Here is a 24574-nt window from a genome sequence, read left to right on the forward strand (position 1 = left end):
AAGCTTTCTCTGATTTAAAGGCATTTAATAAAGTAAGTGGTGGTTTGATGTGTTTAATACACTGCTGGATAAATTTAGGCTCCGTAGGGAGTTAAGGGGTTTAAACAGGTAAACTCAGTAAATGACTGTTTATTAGCTGATCAGCTGGATCAGGTGGAAAACACTATTTTAGGGCAGTGATCGGGGTTAAGAAACTGCTTTAACCTACAAACATAAAGTACTGTACTAAATTCTAGCTATCCACTACATCTGGCTTCTAGATAACTAGTTAGCTAAATTTAATTTTCGTTCATTATAGCTCACAGTAAGTCTTGTAATCCTAAATTGGAAAACACAGTTTGAAAATGAAAGTGATTAGCTATATAGTTTATTTTTTCTTTAACCTTGACTCCCAATCTAGGTAATTCTAAAGTTAAACTCACTAACACCGCTGCAGTTTATTAATCACAGTGAGTTTTGTGTTTTGATTCAGAGACGTGTATTTTAACCAGCTATCAGAAACATATCATCACAGTTGAAGTGGTTAGCCTACCGTTCCCTTTCTGTTAGAAAAATCTCCGTATATCCATCTCTGTTTTAAAATCAGCTGAAGCTGCTGCAGCCCGATCCCACTGCTAAATCTCACAGCGAGGGGGCGGGGCTTCCCCAACAGCACACTGCCTCTAATCCGCGTGCCGCAAAACCAGCAAGCTGATTGGCTGTTTCTACTGAGAGGCGGGACTTAATACCTGAACCGGCTCCGTGATTGGTCCGGTCTGTCTCCTCATTAATAGTACAGCCGATCTGAGCGAAACGATATCATTTTTGGGGGGGACAAATCCACCTGTTTCTAATATTGGGTGGGACATGTCCCACCCATCCCCCCCGGTTCCTACGCCTATGCACACACACACACACGTGTCACACATTACATGTCCTCTAAGAAGTAAAGATCCTGTGTTTAAACTATTCAGTACAATTATTTAAGTTTAAATTATTTAATATCTGATAAACTAAGCCTGGGTCAGTGTCTGATCAACAACTGTTGTAAACGTCCGTTTTACTGCCAAGTTGGTATATAACCAGATACTGCAGAAAGAGGGGATTTATTTCTGACATGATCCTCACAATAGAGATTTCTATTTTAAGGCTTTCACACCGAGTCTGGTTTTAACACATGAAAAACAGGCACGTCAGAATTTGAAAATTAACGCATGTAAATGAATGGCGTCTTTCACATCCAGTCCGGCGAGCACCTTTACACGGACACGTGAATCCGTCGTAGCACGCACTTCACGCCTGTACCTGCGTGCCCAAATTTCGGATAATTCAGCGCTTTTGCGGGCGCTTACCGCATGGGTTGTGCACGACTACAAAGAGGTTTTATTTATGTTCAGATTAAAATTATAAACTAAACACATACTTTGCGCTGCACGGCGGGGTGGTGTTCTTGGAGATGGGAGAACAGGTTTGACGTATGTCCACCTTTAGCTGTGACTTTACGGCCACATTGATTATAAATCGGATACCCATCCTCGGGTGCGTTCGGCGGGTCTCTGAAATAGTCCCACACTGCTGATTTTAGTTTAGCCTTTTTTTAGGCGGACGGAGATTTGTTTAGTCTGATGCACTTTCTGCTGTTCTCACCGCTGTGTGCTGAGCAGCTGAAGCGGAGCAGAGTTGCGCATGCGCGGGTGAGTTTCTCCGCTGGCTTGCGTTTTACCGGTAATAAGCAAACACACACGGTATGATAACCGTGCATTTTAATACCATGGTATACCGTGAAACCGGTTACCGCTGCAACCCTACAGCTGACTACCTGAATATACTGAATATAAATCAGGTTATTCCATCAATGGATTTTTTATTTCTTGATGGCACGGCCATATTCCAAGATGACAATGCCAGAATTCATAAGGCTGAGATCATCATTTTCACACATGGTTTTTTCACTACAGAGTCCATATCTTTACCTCATTGAGAATCTTTGGGATGTGCTGGAGAAGGCTTTGTGCAGTGGTCAGACTAAACCATCATCAATGCTGCAAGATCTTGGTGAAAAGTTAATGTAACACTGGATTGAAATAAATCTTGTGACATTGCAGAAGCTTATTGAAGCTTATTGATGCCACAGTGAATGTGTGCTGTAATCAAAGCTAAAGGCGGTCCAACCACATATTAGAATGTGTGACTTTTTATATATATAAATTGTTGTTTGAAAAATGTATGCACACTAAGGCTATTTAATTGTTTTCTGGGTAAAAAAAAAAAAAAATAGAAAAAAAAAAAGCTTGTTCGGTATTAAGCTTTTGCCCAAATGTTTCATTTTGTTTGAAAAAAAAAATATATATATATAAATATATGTATTTAAATGCCTTTGTAATAACGATATTTACTGGTCTTAACATACAGTGTAGTATAGAATGGGCAGAGATTATTAAAACTTTATAAAAAAGTAATAATTTCCACAAAACATTACTTACTACTTACACAAATATCTTTTTTCTTAGCGTGTAATGGTTTGACATTTTTAATCAAAAATGGTTAATTAACTGCCATTTCCTCATACATATACTACTTCCAGTGAATAAGAATGTATTTATTTATCACATTAACTTTAGCCTTTACACACCGTTTGAGAAAATATAGAAAAAAATAACTGTGCACTCCTGTAGCAACATTTTTTGTGCAACCCATTCTATTAACCTCAAGGGTAGGCCCCTTTTTGAGATCGTCCTTGATAACAAAATAAGTGTCTTGGGTGACTTAAAGCATGCTCCTATTATGAATCACATTTGTGGAAAATCAATACCAACTGTTTTTTTTTTTTTCAGATTGTTAATGGAAATAACTAACAACGATTAATCATTTAGTAACATTATTTTTAGTAGGGTTGTCACGATACCAGAATTTTGACTTCGATACCGATACCAACTGTAGTATCACGATTCTCGATACCAAAACGATACTTGGAAGAAAAAAAAACAATAAAAATATCTGAACATAAAATGTTTATTTTTGACTGAACTGGATTGAACACTGAACAATCGGTGCAAACGTTTTTATTCTAAAATGAAACATTTGAACAAAAAACAAGTTTCGTTATTATAACCTTAACTATAACATAATTATCTAAACACTTCCTAAAAACTAAAACCTCTTCTTTTCTGAAACTACACTGTGGGAAGTTTCTTTGCCTGTTTAAGGTTCTTAGCCAGGAAAACAAGTGTGTCCACATGGTCTTCTGTCAACCTTGTTCTCCTTGGACTGCAGATTAACCACACGTGCGTTATCACGTGCAGCCTCGAAAATTACGCTTTTAATAAGGAGATAAAGTGGATATTATTTTTTTTCTGCCTCAGTTTATTTCATGCGCTGTTTGTATATAATTGGGGATTGCAGGAGACTGGATTGATGGATTCTCTTAAGTCTGGTTTTGAAGGTAAGAGCGTGGGGGAGCCGCTGGTGGGGGTTGAGGGGGTGGAGGGAGTGACCTGAGGTAACCCTGCAGCGAAAAACAAGCAGCTTTTAACTCTGAACACGCGCTGTGACGCGCTCTTTCAGCTCTAATTCAGGAACCGTACATCCTACAGTAAAACGGAACGAATCCGGAGAGACAGACGGTTCGAATGGTATATAACATGTCCGCATTCGATCAAATATGGACGTACGAGAAACGGAAACATGAAAATTATGATTTCATATTTTCAGAAGCAAGGCATATTTCGCCCTAAACGTTTATTTTCTGAAAGGAGATCCAGCTAAATAGGCTAGATAACTGAAAAGCCGAGATTCTAAGCTTTAAAATGGCATATTGGGTGTCTATATTGAACCTATAACTATTCATAAACACAGCCAGATATTAAATATTATAAATTTCTGGCCCGCCGGCGGGCCAGGGCTAGTAAATCTTAGTAACGCTACAGACAGAGTGTATCTTGACTAACTCCACTAACCTGTCGACTTCTCAGCTCTTTGTAGAGATCAGGGTGCTTGTCTGCTAAATGCTTAGCCAGGTTGCTGGTGTTCCCTCCTCTGCACTGGATAGACTTATAACACCGTTTATAAACTGGGTTTGTGGTGTTGGTCGGATTCCCTTCTTCATCAGCGATGTAAGCAAAATTTGCCCACACTTCACTCCTCGCGCCCGTTTTGTCCACAAGTCGCGGACGAGAGACATCTGTTATTTTAGACGTCGCCATTCTACACTCGCTGCTGCTCTGCTGGCTTGCGCGTGCGTGTGTCGCTCAAGCGAGTCAAATGAATCGATTCACACGTGAATCGATTCATTTGTTCAGAACACTAAGTTTATCTGAATCCTGCCACACCGACTGCTGCGGTGTGAATCAGTTTTCTTATGAACTGAATCAAATCGCGCCTACTAATTTGACTCATTTGAAGCTAGTGACTGGGCTATATACAGTATCGAAAGCATCGAACGCTAAAGAACCGAATCGTTTGTGATGACGTAGTATCGAAAAAGAATCGAACCTTCGGTACACCGTGCAACTCTAATTTTTAGTGACTGTGCTCTGTGAGCAATGTTTTGATGCATGTTTAATCAGTGTCTGTGTTTTTGTAGAACATTGCAATGATTATTTTCTTTCCCTCCATCCCTTTAGGTGACTGAAACAAGGACAGGCCCACTAGGATGCAGTAACTATGACAACCTCGATTCTGTCAGTTCAGTTTTGGTTCAGAGTCCTGAAAACAAGATTCATTTACAAGGTACCACATTCATAATTGAATAATACTGCAGACTTTTGGATGAAATTGTCAGTTCTTATCTAATCTTGTTTTACTTTTTGATGCATTTAAAGAAACACCAATCAGGCAAAACATTATGATCACCTACTTGTTTCTACACTCAGTATCCATTTATACAGCTTCACTGAGCATATAGGAGCACTTTATAGATGTATTAATAAAGGCTGTAGTCCTTTTGATTCTCTGCTTACTCAGGACCACCACAGAGCAGGCCTGATTTGGGTGGTGGCTCATTCCCAGCACTGCAGTGACACTGGCATAGTGGTGGTATATTAGTGTGTTGTGCTGGTACAAATAAATCAGACACAGCAGTGCTGCTGGAGTTTTTAAACCCCCTCAGTGTCACTGCTGGACTGAGAATATTCCACCAACAGCAATCTGTGGGCAAATTCCTGTGGCTACTAACGAAGGACTAGATGATTACCAACACAGATTGTGCAGCAACTGTTACATCCACATGATGGAGCAGCTAGATAGGAGTGTTTAATAGAGTGGATAGTGAGTAGCAGTGTTTAAAAACTCCAGCAGCACTGCTGCGTCTAATACGAAAGTGCTGAAAATTACTCACCACCCATATAATACCTGCTCTATAGTGGTCCTGTGGGGTCCTGACCATTAAAGAATAGGGTGAAAAGAGGATAAAAAAGTATGAAGAGAAACAGAAGGACTACAGTTTGTAATTATCGAAATACAGAGTGCTCCTATGTGCTTAGTGGAGCTGAAAAAAATAATAATGGATGTAGAGACAAAGAGATGGTTTTAATGTTGTGCTTGATGTGCATATAGTGCACAGTGCAATTAGAAATAATTGGAATATAAATATTTTGTATGTTTTACAGTACATTATAAATGTAGTGAGATTATTTTTCTTGCGTATTCACTCTAACAGCTGTATGTTGAATGCACATCATGATTCCACTCACTAATGAAGGCACTCATGTCCTTCCCTCAGGGCTTCAAGCCATTCTGCCAGGGTACCTGAGAAGTCGATTTGTCCAGGCAGCTCTCAGCTATATCGGCTGCCACTCTGAGGGCGAATTTAAGTGCAGGAACAACGACTGCTGGTGTCAGTGCAGTGTGGATTACCCTCAGTGCAACTGCCCCAGTAAGAACCTGGAGGCCATGCAGGACAGTCTGAGGCTCATTAGAGAGTCTTGGAGCCAAGCCAACCAGGAGTTTGAGGAATCAGGTTGGTTATTTAAATCACTTATTAATAATTTATAAAGGATAGAACAGATTAAATTAGATAAGGTGTGTATTAAGTACCGTATTTTTCACACTATTATGCGCACTATCAATAAACATCTATTTTCTGGTCTATTTTCATACATAAGGTGCACTGGATTATAAGGTGCATTTTAATAGACACTATAAAGATCTTCTAATTCAGCAGGTCTTGCTGCTGGGTGGTGGTGGGGGAGTATCTAACTAAGTTAAGTAAATCTAAGCTAAGTAAACAAACCTGTAATAAAAAGACTTTCTTTTGAAGTCAAATGAGCACTGGATGTAAATCTACACAGACTTCCCTCCTGAAAACTGTTTCTTTGGTGAGTTACTCGCCTTTGTTTATTTATAGAAGGCTTAGATTCACGAATTTCTCCCGCTAGCGGTTAGCGGCTAATACCACCTGCTACACTGAGGAACCCTGAGTGTTCCGGTAAGCTAAGGTAGTGTTAGCTAGCAGTTTTAAGTGCGCTTTATAGTGCAAAAAATACAGTAACCATTGATTTACTATTGAGTTTTTAAATTAAGTGGCCATTACCATATATCTACAGTACACCATACAACATACTCTATTTTACATAATGTCTATATTATTAACTAGTACATGCAAGCAGGGTGGCTAACTTTTTACCTAAAATGTAATATTAGACAAAAATAAACTTATCAAACACAAAACATATCCAACATTTAATAAATTTCAACATTTCCTATAATTTAATCAGTCCTTCATGTTGTTTTGTTTGAATTTCACTCATTTGTCTTTGTAGTGTAATAATTAAGATATATTAGTAGGTTTTGAAGCATGCTGCTTGTTTGGGGCTCTGTCGCAGCATCTCTGTTGGGTGACGTTTAGGACTTTGATAAGCAAATTCTACCTGTTAATTTTGTTTCCCCAAAAGCATTCAGAATGAAAATAGCATGTTTTGTTGGATCACTTTCATTATCAGATTATTGACAAATTCACTGCTAGCTTCCTTAGATATTCTGTGATACAGAACAGAATTCATGTTTCCTTCAATGGTAGCAAGTTGTCTATGGTCATGAAATAACAAAACATTGCACTGTGATTGATTGACATCATCCTTTTGGAGTGATGTGGGGAGAGAGTGCCATCCCACCAACCCAAAGAGAGCAAGACTAATTGTGCTCTCTCGGGGCTCCGGCAGCCGATGGCAAGCTGCATGTGTGGGGATGCGAACCAGCAATCTCCTGATTATAGTGGCAGCGCTTTAGACTGCTGGACCACTCTGCACCCCTCTGCATTACATTTTTACATTTAATTATTTTTTTTATTTTATTTTTTTTTATAAAAATGGTTTAAAAAAGTTACATTGTTACAAATTGGACAATTATCCATTACTTTAAAATCTGGTTTAAAATCCCCTTTCTTAAAGAAAAAACTTTGAGCTTCATCATTTTCATCAACTAAAGCCAACTACAATGTTCTTTTGGAATTAAGCATATTAGTAACTCAATCTAACCTGTTTACAAGCAGTCTACACAAAAAGTCCAAGATAAACAAATACAAAATGATAATATGATGCACTGACACCAAGCTAATTTTATCATGGCGTGCTGATCTGTGAATGTCCTTGTCACACAGTGGGTTGATGCTGAAGTAGGAATTGTCACCTTGTTGAATTTGTGGTTTGACAAGGAATTGGTGGGAGGTGCTTCCAGGTAACAACTGTCATTGTCATTGTGGTAAAGCAGCGTTTTAGGCTTGGCATGCTTTGTTGTCCTAGAGGCAGGCACGGAGCCAGAACCAGGCAGGTTAATTCAGAACACTTCACGGCCCCACACTGGAGCTCAGCCCCCTACAGAGACAGCAGGCTGGGGAAACTACTGCCTAATGACTGCAGAGCTAACAGAGAAACAATAATCACCCAGACGCAGATGATGATTTACCAGTCATTTTGTTTTTCTGCTCTGCTGAAGCTTCATTCCGGTAATGGCTGTAATCAAAAGGCATCATATTACCTTATTGGGGCTTTAATATGTTAGAGATTATTGAGTGCCTTGAAAGTAAAAAATATAATCTTTTCAATTACCAGCTGTCATATGGCTCAAAAAACCAATTAGATGCCTCTAGGATGTTGTCAGGCTTTTATGAGGATCTGTGTTGTTAATTATAGATGTTGATATCATTTTCCTTTAGATATTACATAGCATTGATCCAGGTATTCAGTGTGATGCAGCTATTGATTTTTGTTGCTGCTGATGAAAATGAACTTCCACCAACTGCGGAAGTATTTGCTTGGGACAGATGATACCAATTTATTTATACAGCTTATTGTCCTATTAAAGCTGAGTGTTTTTTGTTGTTACTGGTGAGAACACAGTATGCGTTGTTTTAATACTGACGTCTTCTTCTAAGATGTGGTAGATTGTTAGGCAATTCATCAAAAGTCTCTTGCTGTCCTTGCCTATCAGTGTCCAATCCCACAGGACGACTTTCAATTTTCATCAAAGGAATGAAAATATGGTTTCACCTGCTCCCACTCCCCGTCAATTTTAATGTTGACTCATTTTATCAAACAAGATTGATTCTGTTTTCTAACAAGATCATTCAGTTCACTCATTTTCCGCACTTGTCTGCTTTTTTTTTTTTTTTTTTTTTTAGAGGAGTTCCAGAATTTTGTGAGAAGGTTACCAACTTTCTACTCTCTGAACACATCTGCTGTGCAGTACTTTTGGAAAATGGACTCCGGCGTTCACCATCGCTTTCAACTGCTGGAAACTAGCACTCGACAGCTCCTCAGCAAAGCACAGCGGATAGTCAGCAAACTCTTCGCCCTCAGTAAGAGATGCCGAAGTCAGCCCAAAATATCCGTACCCAGAGAGAGGTAAGAAACAAACGCCAGCACTCTGCATGTGGGCCTGACAAGTCCTGCCTGGCAAAATGCTGTGATCATTTTAGGGTGAAGACAGACATGACACCTGCAGTTTTGTTTGAGGCCTGAGGAACTGCACAGATCTAACTAATTGGGTTACACATTTACACATCTTTTCTCACGTGTTTGTACAGTAGTGAACTTGTTCTATTTGTTTTTGTTCCTATTTTTTGTTCTGCAGAATTTGTGTTCTAAAACCCTGTCCACACATACCCAGATATTCTGTTTTTCTTCAGCAGCTTTTCCGAAAATATCTCTGTCCACATGACAACACAGAATCATCTTAAAACTCTCACGTGAGCATGTCAGCCCAGTAGGGGTTGCAAACAATTCAAAGTTTGATGTCAAATTGATCAAAGAGGCAAGCGTAATGGCCAAAACAGACCTAAATACAGTGTGATGATGTAGCACATTTTCTAAAAGGCAAAGTTTCTCTTATCTCATACACAGACTCAAAATCAAATTTGTACCAGAAAAAAAATCAGAATAAACTCTACGGTGTGGTCAAAATTTTGTACACACTCCTGGTCAAAGTGGAGACTTTTTTAGCTTTGTTTGTTCTGGCACAGTGTAAACAAACATGCCCAAATATCAAAATGTAAGTATCACAAGTTAACATTCAGATTTCAGATTCCACACAAAACACTGACAGCCTAATTCTCAAAACCTTGTTTGATTAGCCAAAAAAAACAAAGAATTATGCAGCCTCTGGAGGGACATGGTGTATTTGTGTATTTCTTTTTTCTTTAGGTAAAAGGCACATGGTGTAATTTCTTTTCCTTAAAAAAAGTTGTGCTTACCAGTTATTAAATGGTGAGCATGAAGTACTGTGTGGTAAGCACTGGATACTATGTGGACCCATTAGTATCAAGTATCATCTGATGGGATCTGGTGCTTACCACATAGCATCTGGTCCCTACTGCATATTATTCAGTGCTCACCACTTACTACCACGTGACCACCATTTTTTACCTACCTGAAAAAAAAATGCTTTCAGGAGCTCCATAGCAAACACAACCAAGCTATATTGAAAAAAAAATATCCATAAATTGTGGCTAAGTCTTCATTTTTTGTTTTATTTTCTTGTATTAAAGCCTATGAGGTTATAAGGTTTTAGAGATGAGCCCTATAACCTAATTAATTAGGTGATGTCTTTTAATACCCTATTCTCTCCGTATCATGTCCATATCCAAGGTCGTTGTGGGAAGAATAATCATGTTATGGCTGGTGCTTTGGCTAAAATCCCAGTCTCACTCAAACTCCAGGGTGCACATAATCATTTCAAGTGTAACTGGATGAGAAGATTTTATCTGCTCATCTAAAGGCTGATGTATAATATCTAAGTGCAAGTGGCAAGAAAAAGGGTTCCTTTATAATATGATCTGATAATGAAACGCTTTTAGGTCGGGTTTGGGGAGGTATAAGTTCTTATTATTAGTTCTAAGCTAACATAATAGAAGCTAAATCTCTAAAGATCCAAAGCTTTTGGAGCTTAAAGTTATATGTAGGGGTGTATTAAAGTATCGAAATATTTTTTTGTTAACAATACTGTAGCGATTTTCAGAAACACAGGATTGATTTTTAATGTATGTAAAGATTACATGTAAAGATTGGTGGCATACATACTCAGATTTTATAAATATGATACTATAGTTTTTTTTTTTTGTTTTTTTTTTTTTCAAAATAATTACGTAAACAATCGGAATGTAACACCTTGCTTACTGAATCACAATATATTACGATATATTAAATCGTAACAACTGTATCGTGATATGTACAATACACAATACATTAGTCATATGGTAGCAGTTGAGCGTAATGAATGTGAAAAATGGATAGAAATTGTACAGAATAAAAAATAGTATAAATTATTTCGTAATCATGAGCTTTAACAACATTAGTGGCATATAAAATGCTTGTTCTTATTTCAGAAACATCTCTCGTATTAGCCGAATTTTGCCAGATGTCTCCTGATCAAATTGGCTGCATGTGGGAGAACATTATAACAGATGTTGAGTGAGCGCCAGCAGCATTATCTTCATTTAGTGTCTCAATCATCTCTCTCAATGACAGTTTATGCTTTAAAGAAATGTTTATATTCACACCGTTATTCAGTTCAAGGTGTACACAAATCAACAAGGCTATGACACTGTGAGTGTAAATAATGATTTGTGCTGAATCTTTTTTATACAACAAAAACTATAACTATAATGGTAAATATTTACCAGTTTTTTATCCAATTCACCTATGATGAGTCTGTTGGTTTCCAGTTATTACTGGTTTTAAGGGACTGATGGTAAACATACAGTTTATCCGGAAAACTGGAAAAACATTCAACACAGTCAGTGTTGTCCAATCAGATCAGTTTATGTTTAAACCATCGTTGTTTAATTCATCTATATGTATACACATTAAGTATTATACTACAGCAAAAAGGGTTAAACGCATACTCACAGAACTCCAGAGGAGTAACTGTCAGTGCGGTTCATCACATTAAATAGTTTAAATTAAATAAATATAGATTTTTAACTATTACATTCAGTTTTCAGAATTAAATGAAAATACAAACTTTCACAGATTTAGATTCACCAGCAATAATACTTATGATTAGCTGCCTGATTAATAATTGCACAATTAGCAAAAAGTACAAGTTTTACTTGTGAAATGTAGGAAGTAAAAAAAAAATCTTAAATGACAGAAAAACAATTCTCTCTTTATTTTTTTAAGTTGATTTTATCAATACCAGCTTGTATTAAATGCACTTATGTGTGTTTTTTTTATTCATCTCTTCAGTCATTATTTTTGGACCGGTGGGTGCGGTTAAGCACATGAGCTTTTATACACCATGCAGAGTATCCATATATAAATGTTGACTATAACTTTTAGGAAGAGCAGGGATCGTTTCTTACACACACACGCACACACACACACACACACACACACACACACAGATTCATATTGATAGACACCTGCTGTCATAAAACCTTAAGTTTGGAAAAATGGACAAGTGTAAAAATGTTTGACCTTAAGTGTTCCATCGTTGAACCAGTGAATGGAGTGTCTGACACATGAGAATGTGACGTAAGTTGTGTCAATGAACACTTTGATCTATTTGCCAGAGAGGAAGGGAATATTTCATTTGATTGCATCTGCTTCCTTGATTTCATTTTTTTTTTTTTTTTTTTTTTTTTTTTTTTGCTATCTGTCTCAATCATTTCATCATTCGCTCTTGATTAATCTGTACTCATTTTCTTTAGCTTCCATTCCACTCTCTTCATTCATCTCTTTTTTCCCCCTCTTTTTCTCTCCCTCACACTGGTAAAATTACTATGTATATTTATATTGAAGAAAAACCTTGAAAAATATAAATAAGGATATTTTTCTATACCAGTCATGCTCTCTTGTATTTATCTCTAACATGGAACCCCAGAGACAGCAAATGTGAATGATCGTAATACCTTTACAAATTTGGCTTCATTCTTACTGTTATAGACCAAAAAGTAATAATGCTGATTTAAACTATTATTTTTTTCTTTTTTTATCATAAAACATTTCCATTTCTGCACAGTCTTGGGATATGGTAATTCCCAAGAAATCAGTTTTACGGCGTGTAAGTGGATGGAAGCGTGTTTTGACTCTCGCGTGCATTTCCATCTCGCTCTCCGTGAAATATGCTGACAGGCAGTGGAGATTTCCTCCGTTGCCACCCACCTGCGCACTGACTGTCTCGCAGGCAACCTAGCCCCATGAATATTTACACATTCTGTTGGCATCGCTTATGTTTTAAGCCAAGAGAAACTGTTTTCCCCTCAGTGAGCAAAAGTTGCATGGCAAAGAAATGATATCTTCAAGGCCTGCCTGATGGACAGCACAGGACAAGTGTGAAAATAGAAAAACTGATTTACATAGCTAAAGCTAAGCGATAGCTGTAATGGGTTATTTATCTATAAGGCATGGCTTCAGGGAAATAATGAACTGGTTTGAGCTCAACAAAACCTACGCATTAAAATGTATGCATTATTATTTGTGTGCTTTATAGTAATTCAGTTATCATGACTGGTAAAAGCTTTGGTAAAAGGGATTAGATGTCATTAATAATGGACAGTTAATTTTATTTTTGAATTGCATTACACAATACCTTCCAAGTACATTTCTTCTTGAGAGACCATGCACAAAACATAACGGAAGACCTGCATGATGATGCATCATTAGGAAGTTTGTCTAAAAAAAATTAATGTGGTATCCAGCCCGGTGATTTTAGCTGCATTGTCTATACTGTAGCCTGAAACATTGCTGTTTTCTATGCTTTCGTCTGACTTGGTTCTTCTTTCTTCAAATTTGAAAATGCAGTCATGTATGGTAGTTATACAGTCAAACTGTGCAGCTTATCCTTGCCAGCTCTCTAAATCGACAGCAGCTGCCAAGAAGATTTAATATTTTAATTACTGACAGTGAAAAATACTAAAAAGAAACAAAGCAGCTTATTAATGTATATTGATCCTGGTATTAAGTAGCTAACAAGCTTCTAAATTGTAGCAAACTTAATCAAATCAAAACAAATCAGTTTCATTGTCACTTATGTGAAAAACGTTGAATGCAATATGTTCAGATAAAATAGACACATAACTAATGCTATATATACATAATTGCATGATTGTATGTGTTCTAACAAATGTATTAATACATAATCTACAAATATACATATTGTGGCGTGGAAGAGGAAGGAGGACTCATGAGACTCATTGCAAGTACTCAACAGCTATTTATTAACAGGCTTGCCACCAACTGCTCACACAGCATAAACAGCCCTAAGGTCACTAAACCAACTAGGAATCTACCGGATGGTAGATTCAGAGTGGTGCCCACCACTCTGCATAACCCCACCTAAAAGGGAGGCCCCACACCTGACATCCACTCACACACAGGCACACAGAGGCGGGCACACAGAGACAGGCACACAGAGGCGGGCACACAGAGACAGGCACACAGCAGCCACACACACACACACACAGACGCCACAATATGTTTACATTGCCTAACTATTTACATATAGATAATGAATAAGATGTGAAGCTAGATATACTTTATAAGTAGAGTGTAAGAAGGACTTGAATGGTACATTGTAAACTGTTGGGTGCAAAGTGTATTTTTAAGGGATGAAGATGTAGACATCCTACACACTGTGTGGAGTCCTATATAATCCTGCTAGACAATGGCTTTATGATGTGATATGTGATTTCTTGGCTGGTTTATTCTACATACTGCATTTATAAATTATAAAAGTCAAAATTGTCTGTAAAAAGCTTCCTGCCTAAGCTATTTAAATCAATTATGTGGGTCTATACATTTAAACTGCTCTGTACATTTTAGTGGCGCAATAAATTTAACATCATTACTGGCTTGCAGATGTCCTGTTTATTTTTCCTGTTAATTATTATTTTTTCTCTCTCTACAGGCCTTTCAGCTACTGGTTGAACTACATCCTTTCAATAATGTACTGCAGTGAGAACAACCAGATAGGCACCTACATGGAGGAGATGCGGGCCTGCTCCTGTCAGTATGATACTCCGTCCTGCCAGGGCGTCATTCCATGCACAGTGGGCGACGGGCCCCTTTGTGCTTCATGCTCTTATGAAAACCGTTCCCGGTGTGCTAGCTGCAATCCGGGATACATGCTGAGCCAGGGGACCTGCAGGAACATCATTCCTGACTCCACCGACAACTACATTGGCTTTGAGACAGACCTCCAAGACCTGGAGATGCGCTATCTCCTCCAGAAGCGCGATGGGCGAATCAGCATTCACGCCATGTTTATTAGCAACGATGTAAGGCTCAACAACTGGTTCGATCCCTCGTGGAGGAAGAGGATGCTCCTGACGCTGAAAAGCAACAAGTTTAAGTCCAGTCATGTTCACATGCTGCTCGGCATCTCCCTGCAAATCTGCCTTACTAAGAACAGCACCCTGGAGCCCGTGCTGTCTGTGTACATTAACCCGTTTGGAGGTAGTCACTCCGAGAGCTGGATCATGCCCATAGACCAGAACAATTACCCAGACTGGGAGAGGACCAAGTTAGATATCCCACTTGACTGTTATAACTGGACATTAACTCTGGGAAACAAGTGGAAGACGTTTTTCGAGACGGTGCACGTATACCTGAGGAGCCGCATCAAAGCAGCCTCGGCCCAGGGGAACGGCACCGTCTATTTCGAACCACTGGAGTACATGGACTCCTCGCGGAATCTGGGTTACATGAAAATCAACAGCATGCAGGTGTTTGGTTACAGTATGCACTTTGATCCAGAGGCCATCCAGGATTTGATCCTGCAGCTGGATTACCCGTACACACAGGGCTCGCAGGATTCTGCCCTTCTGCAGCTGCTGGAGATACGAGATCGCGTGAACAGGCTTTCTCCGCCGGGCCAGCAGCCTCTGGACCTGTTCTCCTGCCTACTGCGCCACCGCCTCAAACTCTCCGCCACTGACGTGGTCCGAATTCAATCTGCTTTGCAAGCCTTCAGTGCCAAGCAGCCCAATTCAATGGAGTACGAAACCACCAAACTATGTAGCTAATCAAACACTTTACGCTAATCGTCATCAATTATCTGTTGGTTTTACTGTAGCGGTGACCTGATCGCACCTCTGGGAAATGCTGAACTGCTTCTGGGGTCATTTTCTCCCCCTGAGGCATTAGATAGAACTTTCAATAACACAGTGGACCCCTTCAAATCACCACAAAGGGCCCACACTTTCTGCCTTTTTCTTTTTAAAACTACTGTTTTGATTTTTAGAGTTTTAGTAGCAATGGACACGTAGTTCTCATAGAAGTAGGACAGATCCTTATACAGTAGAGTAGGTCAGATGTAAAAATGTAGAAAACGGCTCTCACTACCTTTTCGCATGTCTTTTTCATTGCATCACTTACTCAGTGTGGCTTATGTGCGTAACAGAGGCAGTAATCGTGCGATAAGCCCAACATCGTCAGTGTAATCAGGCCCTCCTGCGATGAAAATGAGTCCAGACTGCTCAACTGTACTGTTCTGTCTGTCAGTCCTGTAACACTTACATAAATATACAGTATCTGATTCAGCAGAAGATGGTTTTGTTGGTAGAAGTATTTTTCAGATATTTGTACAAATATGAATATAGAATGAATTTTGTTGGAATAAAAAACTGATGCGCCAGTCCTAATTATACGTCCTGTTACATGTGCTTTTATTTTTATAAACCTTATTATTATTATTTGTGACAAGTCGCAGAGGTAATATCCATGAAATGTATAAAACATGGGTTTGGTAATACACTAAATAAAATACCTTTTTTTTATGTGCTGTCTCTGATACCTTGCATATTCTACAGATTATTTAAGATAACTTATCGCTGTTTTTGTTGTTGTTGTTCCCTTTATTATTTGCAGTTTTCTCTACACCACTTGAGCCTGATGACTCTGATTTTTAATTAGATTACCATGAGAGAAATCTGAGAAACACGGCTTCCATCTGAAACAGCTTTCAGCCCCTTTGATGAACAGGCCAGAAAAATGTTTCCCTCACTTGGTCTGTACAATTCATCTGTTGGTCTTGGCTGCAAAGTGCTGGAAAATAAAATAATAGATTAAAGCCAAGGCCAACCCTGCAGCTCCGCTTGTCCCTCTGCATCCCACAAACACTCAACTTAACCTCGGCTAATGACTTTTCTCTCTGGACCTCCTTAAAAGCGAAAGGATCATATTAACAGGGGAACAGAGTAAAACGGGGGAAATCTTAATAATCAAAGCTAGGGATGTCCCAATCACTTTTTTTTCCCTAACTCCAAAATATTTCATTTTAAACATCTGCTGATACCAAGTCCTGAACCAATACTGCAGATAAAAAAAAAATAAAGAACACATCAAATTTGTCACTTAAGGTCACTTTTTTTAAATGATTTTTTTTCTTTTTTTAAACAACAGTATCAACAATTACCATTTATTGTAAAATAAACAAGTACTAAATATTTAATAGCAATATATATATATATATATATATATATATATATATATATATATATATATATATATATATATATGTGTATAATTGGATATTAAATATAAAACATGTATAAATGTATAAATCGTGTATAAATGTATAAATCATGTTTTTTAATGCATTTCAAGTGCTAAATACCCATGTAAATGTTTTTTCGTATTCAAACATGGATCTTTTCTTTTTAAATGTCACACTACAATTCTGTGATTAATCATAATTAAGATCACGATTCTTGATTTATTTATTTTTTTAATGCTGGTAGTTCTGCTTTTTGGGAAGGAGAGTGTAATAATAGTGTAGTATTGTTTAGGCCTGGCAGATTAGATTTAGACTTTTCTAGACTTTTTTACCATATTAAAATACCTATATTATAATATAATGAAGTTATATGCTTTTTAAATTAGAATGTTGTAATGTCCTGAGTTACTGAGTGTAACAGAGCTTTAATGGAGGAACTAAATGCTAGTGTAGCATTCCAAATTAGAAAGAGGAAATGGCATGTGTGTGTAAGAGAGAGAGAGCTCCTGGGAGTCTTCAGCACAGTGGTGGTGTGTCAAAATTTTAGTGTGGATGAAAGTAGCGGATGGCTCAATAGGTAGATTTATGAATTTGCCTTAAGGATTTCTGTTAAGCGGACATGAATCAGCGTTGATAAACAGTGCAACAGTGTGCGTGTCCAAGAACACACTCAGAATATGAGGACTTGTCGCTGCCAGTGTGAACACTGCATGGACATTCTTAATGCTTGCATGCAGTAACAACGTAACATTACATTTTCGATTTCTTAGTGATCCGGACCTTTTGCACCCAATTTAGATTCTTTGAAAAATATGTGACTGCCCCTTTCCGCTCAAGTGATCGCATCAGGGACATACCTAATAAAAACAATAGCTTGATCTCATACAAAATCATGGTTATGCAGATGATTTCCACAAATAATGCTAAATCCTTCAGATTCTGCAAAACAGGTGCTTGTCTGATGTTCACAAAAATGCACTACTTATGCTGCAGCACTGTGTTTTACACCGCAGATCTGCAGATATACTGTATTGCTTTGGGAAATAGAGACACAAAGGCAGGCAGTGGCTGTAAAGAAAAACGTGTATCTGTTTCATTTGCTATCTATAAACAGAGAGAGCATGTAAGAAAGTGAGTGCAGCACTTCTGAGAAATAATTAACAATATTTTGCACAGTAGGAGTTGAGATGCATTGTGGAGCAGCCAGTACATGAAAACAGAATTGCTTTCTGCATAGGTCAGCCAGGTCTACAGAAATCCACTTTTGCAGTGACAGAGGGGAATAACCTCACTCCAGCCCACTCTGTCTCGCACATTTACATTGATGGATGGCAGCTAAGAGAAGAAAGACAGGCAGAGAATCTCAAAGCCCATGAGTGCAGATGTTCCTTTCACTGTCTGCTAGAAGTTTACCGGGGGTTTAATGTCTTACAGTTGGGTGAATTGTGTGTGTGTGTGTGTGATTTCTGTTTTGACTGCTTGAAATTGACATAACATCATTTCTGGAGGACTCTCCTAATAGAAACACATAAATATATATAAGCAGTTTAACTGACAGGGCATTTTTACTTGCTTAGATATGAACTGACAGGATATGCTGACTGTAACCATATCTTCATTGCTTCATATCTTCAAAACCTGCTTTACTGAAAAAGACCCTTATACAGCTCTGAAAAAAATAAGAGGCCACTTAAAAAATATGAGTTTCTGTGATTTTTCCAAATTGAAAACCTCTGGAATATAATCAAGAGGAAGAAGGATTATCACAAGCCATCAAACCAAGCTGAACTGCTTGAATTTGTGCACCAGGAGTGGCATAAAGCTATCCAAAAGCAGTGTGTAAGACTGGTGGAGAAAAACCCTAAAATCAGGGTTATTCCACCAAATATTGATTTCTGAACTCTTAACACTTTATGAATATGAAATTGTTTTCTTTGCATTATTTGAGGTCTGAAAGCTCTGCATCTTTTTTTTTATTTCAGCTGTTTGCCATTTTCTGCAAATAAATGCTCTAAATGACAATATTTTTATTTGGAATTTGGGAGAAATATTGTCTATAGTTTTTAGAATAAAACAACAATGTTGATTTTGCTTAAACATTTTCCAGAGCTGCATCTGTATCTGTAACCTTTTAACCTGTTTAACACTACAGTAAAAGCATGGCAGCCACATCTAATACAGTAAATTACCTGGTAATTTTACTGTAAAAGAATGTTTAATTATAAACAATATACATTTACCATTTGTAACATTTTCAACACTGTTAAATGCTATTTTACCTTTTATCAAACTTTAATCACATAGTTTTATAAAAACAAAGCTTTAAAGAGACTTAAAACATGCTAGCAAATTGAAAAACATGATAGTAAATTTAAGGCAAATTTAAGAACACAATAGCAAATTTCAAACAGGGTTAAAAATGTGCCAGCAAATGCACAAACATGATAGCAAATGCAGAAACACATTAGCTAAAATTAATCCAGAAATTATAAAACATTACAGTAAATGATAAAACGCAACAAATTCAATAGCAAAACACCAAATTTAAGAACCCAAAAGTTAATATTTTTAAAGCGGCTTGCCAGTAAATGTATAATAAATATAGATACAAAACACCAGCCAATTTCAAAACATGCCAGCAAATGTAGAATCACTTTAATTTAAAGATCATTTAAAAGGTAGGCTACATTTAAGCAAATTTAAATACATTTCAGTAAAAAAAAAAAAAAATATATATATATATATATATATATATATATATATATATATATATATATATATATATATATATATATATATATATATATATATATATATTGCCAACAAATTGCAGAACACTTTTTAACATTTAAAATAAGGCAAGCAGATTTAAAACTCATCAATGTGACAAATACTTCAGCGAAGACATAAAAATTAAAACTACATTTATTTGGCTAACTGAATTCAGAAACAGTTAAAGCTGTCTTGTTAGGTCCTTACCAAAACCTAACCCATGTTGCTGAAGTGTGAATCTGTACAGTATTCTCTTGTTATGAACATAATCATGCACATTTCCACTAATTCTTCTGAGATTATACTGTACATGCTGCCAAACGTAAATATCGAACTTACCCTGTCAATGCTTTTTGAACGCTGCTTCTGAAGCGTCTTCCGGTTACTAAGCAACAGCATCACAGCGCTGTGTACCAACAGCAGTACAGCGCCAAGTCAACAACGCCGCTAATCCTCAGAATCCTGCAGTCTGATACTGAAACAATATCTTTTGTTTTGTCTTCTATTGTATAAAAAAGTTTTACACAGTCTGAAAGAAGTCATAGCCATTTAAACACTGAGTGGAAAACCTACAGTAAGATATTAGGAAGTCATTAGAATTGCCTCGTGATTGAATGTTATAGAATTAGTTTTCACACAAAGACAGAAACACAAAGTACATCTGAACAGTACTTATTACTATTTTTTATACTTTTTTATAGTAGGCAAGGCAAGTATAGCACCTTATATCGTATCTGTTCAATGAAAAACATGTCTCTCCAAAATGGCAAATTTACAGGAGAGAGGTCATTTAATTTTTTTTAGGTCACCTTCACTTAGCAAACTTTGAAAAAGATGCAAAAATGTTTTTTTTTTTTTTTTTTTAGGTGTTGGAAAAATATATTATAGGACTGTTTACAAATGAAAGCTGGTAGAACATCGAATGTAGATGAAAGAACATGCCTCGCAAAATTACTCAGTATAACACCAAAATCTGCCCACATATTTCTCATGATAAGTAATCATAAAAAGACAATTTCACTATATGAAATATGAGTCTTTATAGCAGTATAGCAGTATAGTTTGTACCAGAGACTGTAAAAAAAGATGGACGCCGTGTCTCCGTTCCCATTCATTCAATGAAAATGAAGCCAAAATCTTCCACCATGTTGGCGATCCTGACACCCGATTCTGCGCAGTAGAGACCAGAGGAGGGAGAAAGACTGTGGATAGCAACCTACTCATTTGAATAACCCCGCCCCTGAGAGCTGCCTCGTGGTCACAGACTGCAGAGCGGGGCGGAACGGAGGTGACGGTCTGTTATTGGTCCCGCCCATAAGCAGCCCCTTTACAATAACCACACACCACTTTTTTGAATAGAGCTGAATAACGTTTTAAAAACCGAATTCTGTGGGGATATAAAACTTTTACAATATAAGCAGAGGTTACACTAGCTGCTGCACTTAAATAATGGAGGTAGAATTACAGTATATTAGAAAAAAACGTGATTGAAAGTTGTCTGTTTTGCCATTGAAACCTATGGGGATGGGTGGAGTTACACAGCTTTCTGCAGCCAAACAGCAGGGGCGCCCGACCTGTGGTGGCTTCACTTTTGAGAGACGATGCTCTGTCCAGCTATATACAGTCTATGGTTTGTACAGTCATAAAAAACCTAGAAAAGTCATTGAATTAAAAAAAAGCAATTTCCAGGCCTGGATAAGTTCTGGAAAAAAAATACCCAGAAAGTTTTGGGAAAGTCATGGAAATTTGGTCTACTAATATTTGTGCTTCCATTTATCGATAAAGAAAAGCTATTTTGAGCTAAAAAAAAATGTCAGCTCAGTGTTAATTCATTAATTTTACCCTTCACAATGGAGCTATCAGAATCTGACACACATTTTATTATTAAAGATTGTGTGTCAACATTTGTATCTTATTCATTTTAGGCCTACTTTAATCCATTTTGATTATAGTTTTAGTAGATTTTTTGTTTTATCGTCCATGTCTGCACTGATTTAAAAAATCGTATGATCATGAAAATGTGTCTTGAAAAAATGGAAAAGTCATACAAAATCATGAAAATGTATTAGTTAAATTGTATGAACCCTGTAATAGTCTTATAGCCTTAATCTATACAACAATTCGAAGAGATAATCATTAAAAACTGATTCAAAAACTACTTTTTTTTCTTTGTAGAAAATGATTCCAGCATTGAACAGACCATCCAGCGATCAGCCAAAACAAACACTGTTGTGATGGTGTTTGTGATGATTGTGATGGACAGTTGTCTGTGACCTTCCATCACTGAAAGACCTCTGTATTCTTTTTAGGTCGTTTTTTCTTTATAAAGTAAGCCTTCTGACCATGCTGGAACTGAAGTGCAGGTGGGTTATGGAGGAAATAATGATCCAAAACACACAAATAAACACACGCCTAAAAGAGTCAGTGCTTTTAAGCCCATTTCTCAGAGTAAAAATAGTTTGATATGGAGCAACGGGCCAAAACTGCTCCCCAGTGGTGTGAGTTCAATAAATAACTTCTGAAAGCATCTGTGTACTGCCATTGCTGCTGGAGGTTTGCCAGTTATTGAGCAAAAGCAATTGCTTTCTCCACACAGGTAATGGCTGCTGCATAACTTACACTTAATATCTCAGTATAATATCAGTTGCAGAAAAAGAGAAAGACTCTGCATAAACAAACTTTTTAGTGTGTGTAGAAAGAAGATTTTAGATTTTTTTTTTTAAACCTGAGGCCTCTACAGTGTATTGAAAAATAAAAATAGAATTTCTGATATAGCATTATGGACAGAGATTGTTTATCCGTCTGTGTTGCTTTTTATTGGAAGATAAACCTTAGCTGAAGGACAAAATCAGTAAAAATGAACCATATTCATAAAATGAAAAAATCTCCAATGTATTTAATAGTTTGTATAGACATTTTTCTCACTTATTTGCATTTCTATTAGCAATTTAAAACACCACACTGTCCAGATCATAGACTGTGTAGAGCTGGACAGAGCATCGTCTCTCAAAAGTGAAGCCACCACCGGTCATTCGCCCCCTGCTGTTTGGTTGCAGAAAGCTGTTTAACCCCACCCATCCCCATAGGTTTCAATGGCAAAACAGACAACATTTAATCACGTTTTTTTTTCTCAATATACTGTAATTCTACCTCCATTATTTAAATACAACAGCTAGTGTAACCTCTGCTTATATTGTAATTTTTTATATCCCCACAGAATTCATTTTTAAAAACGTTATTTAGCTCTATTCAAAAAGGTGTGGTTATTGTAAAAGGGCTGGGGGTGGGACCGATAACAGACCGTCAGCCTGTGACCTACTGTGTGAGCTCTGTCAGGCAGCCCTCAGGGGCGGGGTTATTTAAATGTGTAGGCTGTCTCTCCACAGTCTTTCTCCCTCCTCTGGTCTCTACTGCGCAGACTCGGGTTTCAGGATCGCCAACATGGCGGCAGATTTTGCATTGATTTTCATTAAATGAATGGGAACGGCGACACAGCGTCCATCTTTTTTACAGTCTCTGGTCCAGATAAAATACCTCCTCAAACTCACTAGTAAGAAGCTAATGAGAATAAATTGTTAAGTTAATATTTTCTACGGTAAGCTTCAACAAAGGTGTCACTATGGATTTATAAACCGGGCACACAATTAATTTGGAATCAATAACGCGTTATTATTAATTACGCCGCCAACTTCCTCAATCTGCACTTCCCCTGCCCAACATGCATTTTTTTTTCCTGGAGCGGTTTGCTTGTGGTGAGAAGGTGATCTGGTCTTGATCCGACCCAGCTATTAAATGTACTTCTTTTGAATTAATCTAAACTGATGATAAGGCACAGATTAAACTGATATATTAACCAGATAATATACTGCTATGAACAAATGCTGTCTCTGCTTCTCCATGCTGTTTACACACTGTGCGCTGTATGTGCAGTGTTCACTGCTCACAGCCGTGCAACTCATTTTTTTATGCGCATATCTACGCTGCACGTCCAGTTAAAAGTACAGTGTTTAAAAGCACAGCAGCAAATTTTCTATGTTCTGTGTTAAAGAAGCTTCACACTGCACATTTATTTATTAATGCACATTTTGGTGCATTTAGATTTGTGCCTGTGTGAAATCAAACCAAACAGAGGGAGAAAACACTCCAAGTAATTGAACTTATCAACTGATCTATACCTTAGAAACCAACTACACGTGTAAAAACACCTTTTTATACTCAGCTACTTTCTAAAAGTTCTAATTTAAAAGTCCTTACCACCAAGCTGAGATGTTTATAATAAAGTAAAAAAAAAATCTCTATCCAATCTGTCTTGCATTCTTTATTCCAGCGCCCTAAAATGTTGGTGTCCTCTACGCAATAAAATCACCATGTCCATGGGTGTATACAGTCCTGCTCATCATTATTGGCACCCATGAAGTTTAAGTACATATTGTGGAAATTCCCCCTGAAAAAAGTAGTCGACTGAAACAGTTTTTTGTATAGAGCACTCGTATTTAAAACAAAAGAAAAAATTATGAACAACAATTTAAAGCAACAAACAATGTGAGGGAAAAACAGGAAAAACCTTAAGCTTGCTGTGACACTGGTATTGGCACCCTTTACACTAAATTAGTATGAAAACCCATTTTCACTCACCTGTGGCAAATCGCAAAGGATAATCACCTGTGACAAATTATCAGTGCCCATGTGACATGAATTAGCCAATGAATGATGACTTCAGAGTTTTAAAAAGCCAAACCTTGGGCCATGTTCTTTTGTTACAATGGTGAAGACAAAGGAGCTGTGTGAGGACATCAGAAGTGCTATTATTAGCAAACACAAGACTTCCAAAGGGTATAAGGCCATCTCCAAAGACCTTGGTGTCCCTGTTTCAACAGTGCGCAATGTTATTAAG

General features: G+C 37.4%; 1 protein-coding gene across 1 annotated transcript in view; it reads left to right on the forward strand.

Moving 5' to 3' along the window:
• Positions 1-16187, forward strand: part of brinp3a.1 (bone morphogenetic protein/retinoic acid inducible neural-specific 3a, tandem duplicate 1) — a 56384-nt gene extending 40197 nt beyond the window's left edge. The window contains exons 5-8 of the mRNA XM_007249062.4: positions 4602-4707; positions 5699-5935; positions 8594-8816; positions 14320-16187. Coding sequence (XP_007249124.2) covers positions 4602-4707; positions 5699-5935; positions 8594-8816; positions 14320-15436 — 1683 coding nt within the window. The 3' untranslated portion in view covers positions 15437-16187. The remainder of the gene's footprint in view (positions 1-4601; positions 4708-5698; positions 5936-8593; positions 8817-14319) is intronic.
• Positions 16188-24574: the final 8387 nt, after the last annotated feature.

Source organism: Astyanax mexicanus, chromosome 5, assembly GCF_023375975.1.
Source record: "Astyanax mexicanus isolate ESR-SI-001 chromosome 5, AstMex3_surface, whole genome shotgun sequence".
In the NCBI taxonomy this organism is placed as follows: Eukaryota; Metazoa; Chordata; class Actinopteri; order Characiformes; family Acestrorhamphidae; genus Astyanax; species Astyanax mexicanus.